Below are 6,593 nucleotides of genomic sequence, written 5' to 3'. Positions count from 1 at the left end.
AAGGCAAGCACTCTACCACCTGAGCTATCTCCCCAGCCCCGGTACCAGTGATTGAACCCAGGGGTACTTAACCTCTGAGCGACATCCCCAGCCCTTTTATATTTTTTATTTAGAGATAGGGTTTCTCCGAGTTGCTTAGGGCCTTCCCAAGTTGCTGAGGCTGGCTTTGAACTCTCGGTTCTCTTGCCTCAGCCTCCCGAGGCCCTGGGCTTACAGGTGTGTGCCACTGCAGCCGGCTTAATATGCCAAATTTAAAAACTAAAAATAAAGTAAATATAATTTATTATATTTGCTTTCTAAATTTCCTCTGAGAAAGAAACTGTCTCTGATGACACACAACCTTTTGTATTGATTAATCTGTTTGTATTTGAGGAGTTAACCATATTTTCAGCTTGGTTTTGTACAAAGTCAAACTCGAGTCCTGGGTTTAGACAATTCCCTTGGCATTAAATGGCTATCATATCCATGGCAACAAGCCACAAAACTGTATTTACCATGTTAAAAGAAGGAGACGCATTTTATTTGGAGGTTGGCAAGAAGGCTTTATGAGCTCCCAGAACACCACAAATGAACTTAAAGGAGAGGAAATGATAAATATACCAAGGCCGCTTAGAGGATCTGGAAGCTTCTGGGCTCGTGCTTCTGGTCTGGTGGCCCATCTCCTTCCTAAGACACTGCTGGCTTCCATTCTCCCATCCACCACGCTGGGCATTTAAGGTTCAAGCACAACAGTTTTCAACTGTGCAAATGAGGAACGCTGAGCACGGCTCACAGGTGTTGTTTGACGTGGATGTTGTAGAACAGGGGTTACAGGCCAGCCTGGGGAAAATTAGTTTTAAACTGGGTTTAACAAGGAAATCTTGGCAAAATGTAACTTAGACATGTTAAATTTTTCCCCATTAACTATGTTCTGCAGAAAATTCCTTGCAGAACAGCCTTGGGCTTCAGACCCAACCCAGAATGGTACTTCACATTCACTGTAGCAGTGTCTGTTGAATAGTATTTAATATATTTTCTTTGTTTTGCAAATGCCATCTAATGCGTGTTCCAGATTTCCCTTCAGTGGAAAACAGGGGCAAAGAAATACCCTGAGCATGAAATATCATACATGAAAATCATTCTGCTTTAGAACGTCAGAATATTTTAGAATATCCACGGTCATGAGCTTAGCTTCAGGCTCTTTCCTTACTCTTTTAAGAAGAACCCTTAACAGATTAAGGAGGTTTGACCTTGGCCCAACCTTGGGGGAAATGGGATTCTCTCTTTTGGCCTCTTCGTGACTCTGGGGGGCTTCACACGTGACTGTGGAACTTGCCTGCTGTCCTCGCTCTCCAGCAGGCCCCGGTACGTGTTGATCTCGCACTCCAGTCGGGCCTTTGTGTCCAACAGCACCTCGTACTCCTGGTTCTGCCGCTCCAGGTCGCAGCGAATCTCTGCCAGCTGGTTCTCCACGTTATCAATCAGGCATTGCATCTGGGCCAACTGGGTACTGTACTGGGCCTCCGTTTCTGCCACAGTGCATTCCAGAGATTCTGTCTGCAGACGGAAAATACCGTCAAAAGGATCCTGTCCTACGGTCTCTGGGGCCAGATGGCTTGTTTTCATGTCTTTGTTCTACCCTCCTCTAGCGAGATGACATTAGGAAAATTAGCTTTGTTGAAACTCAGTTGCATAAAATGGGGAATGGAAAGTTCCTTCCTCATAGGAAGGTTCTGAGGATTACATGAGATAATATGTGGAGAGCAACTTGAACAGTACCTGGAACAATGTTAGGGCCTGTCAAAGTGTCAGCTATTAATTCTACCTCTACGACTCCTGTCACTTAAGATTTATTTGTGTAGCTTAAGGAGGATTCAGAGCATGTGAGAGGAAACCTTGAGTTTGGGCTCCTAGCAGGGAGGGATGGTATAGTGTGGTTATAAGAGAAGAGGCTCTGGGTTTGAAACACTTGGATTCAGCTTCCACTTTCTCTCCTTTGATTGCAGGAGCTTCCCAGCTATGTTTGCACATGCCTGTAATCCCAGTGGCTTGGGAGGCTGAAGCAGGAGGATCCCATGTTGAGATCAGCCTCAGTAATTTAGCAAGACTAAGCAACTTAGCGAGACTCTGTCTCTAAATAAAATACAAACAAGGATTGGGGATGTGGCTCAGTGGTTTTAAAAAAAAAAAGAAAGAAAGAAAAAAGAAAAAGAAAAAAAATTGCAGAAACCCCTGTAAATTATTTAATCTGAGCTCCAGTTTCCTTGTCTGTGAATGGGTTAGTAAAGGTCTGTACCCTGTAACATTACGGTGAGGCGTTGAGGCGTATGTTGCACTGTGCCTCTCAGGGAATGAATGCCTAGCTATTATCCACGTCCGGTTTCTCCTGGGACTTGGGTACTTGACTGGAACTAGTGCATGTGACCTTAACTGCCTGGAATTCCTGTGGCTTTGGTGGGGTGGGGTCAGGATGAGATGTGGATCCCAGGAAACTTTACCATAGTTGTAGGATGAAAAGTTCGAAAGCTATACTTTGTTTTAGATGTGATGAAGAGCCTGAAAAATTGTTCTGGATTAAAAGAGAGTAAAAATCCATTGTCCATTGTCATGCTTAATTGCTTACTGGCTCGCCCTGCCTTGACCTCCCTCCTCTTCCTATTTCTGGAGGGTGCTGCAGGATCATGCACAGGCCCAGAAAGGAAGGGCAGGTACCCTTAGTGGGACGATACAAGCTGCTGACCTGTCACTTTTGCTTCCAACTGGGTTAACAGTGGTGCTTAGGAAAGGTGAGGAAATGATGTCCTTGCAAACCGGAAATCCAGACCTGCCACACACACTGCCCCTGCCTGGGGTTGGGCAGACGACCCTGTGTTTGCCTTACGCACCAGGTTTTGCTGCGCCTGGAGCTCGATTTCCAGAGCGTTGGCCGTTCGCTTCAGCTCCAGCATCTCCGTCTGGCAGCCCTGCAGCTGCTCCACGCTGGACTGCTGCTGCTGACTCAACTCTTCTGTCTGAAACACAGGCCGGGTTAGAGAACCCAGCACGGCGCCGCCCTGGAGGCTGCCCCCTGACTGCTGCGGGTGCTGACCTGAAGGGCAAACCATTCCTCCGCGTCTCTGCGGTTGCTGGCCAGCACCGTTTCATACTGACATCGCATCTCGTCCAGGACCCTGGTGAGGTCGACGGTGGGGGCAGTGTCCAGCTCTACACTGAGGCGGTCTCCAAGCTGTCCCCGAAGCACGTTGACCTCCTGAAAGAGGAGGTGGAGTAAAGAATGTCACAGGGTGGTGGGGCAGAGAAAGTTAAGCGGACCACCAGTGCCATGCCATTTCAGTTTTTGGTTTAGGCGATGAAGGTGCGGGCTTTTGAATCAGGTTGCCTGGGCTGACTTACAGGTACCCCTGTTTCTTCATCTATGAAATGGCTAAAATAATTGTCTCCTTTCCAGAGGGTTGTTGTGGGATACAGAAGAGTTAATACACACAGAAATAACGTCTAAAAAGCCTGGCACATAGCAAGGTCTCAGTGAGGTTTAGTTCTTAATCATCATCCAAGGTTCGAAGAGAAAATATACTTGGTTAAATCAGTTTTTCATTTTCAAACTTCATCAATATGGGGCAATCGTACTCTTAGATTTTATAATTTAAAAACATTTAAAAATGCAGAATATTTAAAAATTTGAGTCCAAATATTGTGTGACTCTTGATTTCCTTTCTGGAGTAGGATCTCACAGTCTGTGTTGATTGGCTCAGTTTTCATACCTTGTGGGTTGGAGTTAGGGGTGGCATGAAGCTGCTAAGGAGAGCCATGTGCGGGGTGACTTAACACCTTCAGGAAAGCAATGGAGAGGAGGAGTGTGGTCTCTCCCTCTGGCACTGGCCAGGGGTCATGCTGCATATAGTGATGTACATCTACATTCAGACCCGCTGGAATGATCCAGATGCACGTGAGAACACCTTAAGCTTTAGTCCAGCGTAAGCAACATCTCAGGTTCAATTTAGATACATGAAACCGGGCACAGTGGTGCATGCCTGTGATCCCAGCAGCTCAGGAGGCTAAGGCAGGAGGATTGCAAGTTCAAAGCCAACCTCAGCAACTTAGAAAGGCCCTAAGCAACTCAGGGAGACCCTGTCTCTAAGTAAAACATAAAAAAAGGACTGGCGATGTGGTTCAGTGGTTAAGTGCCCCTTGTACCAAAAATAAATAAATCAATAATAAATAAAAAAAAATTTAGGTACTTGAACTCTATCACTCTTAGAGTTCTTCAGTGCTGTGACCATTTTTCTCACCTCTTCGTGACTTTTCTTAAGGCAGAGGAGATCGTCCTTCAGAGACTCCACGTGGGCCTCCAGATCAGATTTGCACAGGTTGAGCTCATTCAGGATTCCGCGCAGGCCACTGATGTCCGTCTCCACCAGCTGGCGAAGAGACAGCTCACTTTCATACCTGTCAAGCAAGAGCGAGACTCGCAGTGGCTGCTTTGCCACACACGGAACAGTGCTGAGTGCACCAGCGAGTGACGCAGGGGTCACGAGAGCCACTTGCTATGACTTCCTTCACATCCCAAATAATGGTAAGTTCAAGACTTTTAAAGCACTCTCAGCTTAAAAACATTATGCAGAGAAGATTTGGGGGGAGAGGTAGAGATACAAGGCAGGTGGAGAGGGAGAACCTTATGTTATTATCAAATTAAAATTCAACTTACTTTGACCTAAAATCATCCGTGGCCAGTTTGCAGTTGTCAAGCTGTACGGCAAGTCTAGAATTCTCCGCCTTCGTGCATAAGATCTGAGAAGCAAGTTATATAAATAAATGCTTCTTTGAAATCTGCATATCTACTCCTTTACCAACCATGCCTTTCGTTATCTTCTGAAAGTCTTTGTAAGAAAGTATACAATTGATTTGCCCGCTTTTCTTATTAACTGTGTCACTTCATGAAGAAAAAAAAAACAGTGCCAATTTAGAAACAAAACATAGAAACCCAGAGTTTCATTTTTTAAATGATCTAAGACTTTGTGCAACATTCCTTGCTAGTTGAAAATGTAAAAAGTTTTTTTTATTAGTAGTTTGCCTTATGGCTATATCCCCATCCCCAATAATAGAAATTCATCAGTAAAAGAAGAAAATGATTGGTAGGTGAAATTCAACTAGGTGACATTCAACATCCATGTGAAAAAGAATATTTATACACAATGTTAGTTGTACAGTGTTACAGATGGAAGTGATTTTTGATATAAATGTAGTCTCCCCCTGTCCTATAGATGATAAAGGTCAAGTCTACAGATGTGACTTGACCTGTCACTCAACTTTGGTGATCACCCTGGGGCTGGGACTCAGGTGTCCTGAGTTAGTTCAGGGTCCCTGCCTCTGTACTACATTAACTCTTGGAATTCTGCCTTCCCTTGGTTTACTTCCATAGAACAGCCCCTTCTAGTATAGGGATACAACCAATAAGAGATTGGAAAGGTGGGGCATTAGAGATTCCAGACACCAAACCTTTTGCTGGAGGTCTTCAATGGTGTTGAAGTAACACTGATAATCCGGGCACACCAACGGGGTATCTGGCTGGCATTGTTCTTGGATCCTGCTTTCCAGCTCCGCGTTGGTCTCCTCCAGACTGCGGACCTTCTCCAGATAGTTGGCAAGTCTGTCATTCAGGAACTGCATTGTCTCCTTCTCATTGCTGTTGAACACACCATCCTCACACCAAGCACAGCTCCCCAGCAGGCACGGACTGTTACAGCTCCCTGCAAAGTAGCAGGGTGTGAGGCAACCGGTGGGCAGGTGAGACCTGGACAGGAAGCATGGCGTCTGACAACTGGGTTGGGGGAGACAGGTGGAAGCGGATGCACAGCTGGGAGCCTGGGCACCGGACTCAGAAGAGCAGCTCACGGGGGAAGCTTCAGAACCATCAGAGGTCATCCTTTTGGAAGTGAAGAACAGAGATGGGTTGCAATAGTTTGGGTACCTCGACTCCAAACCTCTCCTTCCCTCCTGAGATCTTTATAGAGTCCCCCCAAATGGGTGTTTACTGACAGCACCGGATGTTTTCTTTATCACTGTTGGTGCCAGTTTTCATACTAACATTTCATTATGTTGTTTATTTACAGAGGAAGAGTTTTATGCCTCATAAAAGAGGGATAACTTCAGGTTACTAAATCAGGACTTACACCACTTCCACAGGCTGGTAGAATAAAAGACTTATTTCAGTAAATGGACATAGGAGGCATTGTCCTTTTGACATAATAAGGAACAAAAAAGAAAATTTGGCCAATTGGTAATTAGAGATACAACTCATTTCAAATAAGGAAAATAATATACCCACAGATTTTGATCCTGTGCATTGATTACTTTTGTCTACTTTTTTAAAAAAAAATCAGTATTATAACTCACTAAATGACATTTATTTGTGCCACCACCATGAAGATGATCACTCTGATCAGCAGTCTTGCAATGCTTTTTTGTGATCATGAGGAACAAGGTATGTACTGGGTTTGAAGTGTGTGCATGTGTGTGTGTGTGTGTGTGTGTGTGTGTGTGTGTGTATGTGTGTGTGTGTGTCAGAACCGCAACTCTGCATGTGAAAATTGAAATGTCACTTTACATATCTAAGG

General features: G+C 45.0%; 1 protein-coding gene across 1 annotated transcript; it reads right to left on the bottom strand.

Annotated features, from left to right (window-relative positions):
• Positions 1 to 719: 719 nt before the first annotated feature.
• On the bottom strand, positions 720 to 5,901 carry Krt40 (keratin 40). The gene is made up of 7 exons (XM_047543788.1): positions 5,476 to 5,901; positions 4,685 to 4,767; positions 4,269 to 4,425; positions 3,068 to 3,229; positions 2,865 to 2,990; positions 1,316 to 1,536; positions 720 to 819 (listed from the first exon to the last, which is right to left on the bottom strand). The coding sequence occupies exons 1-7, from the start codon at positions 5,899 to 5,901 to the stop codon at positions 720 to 722; spliced, it is 1,275 nt and encodes a 424-aa protein (XP_047399744.1).
• Positions 5,902 to 6,593: the final 692 nt, after the last annotated feature.

Source organism: Sciurus carolinensis, chromosome 3 (assembly GCF_902686445.1).
Source record: "Sciurus carolinensis chromosome 3, mSciCar1.2, whole genome shotgun sequence".
Taxonomy (NCBI): Eukaryota; Metazoa; Chordata; class Mammalia; order Rodentia; family Sciuridae; genus Sciurus; species Sciurus carolinensis.
The sequence above is the reverse complement of the archived record's forward strand: the minus strand, read 5'-3'. Positions and strand labels throughout refer to the sequence as shown.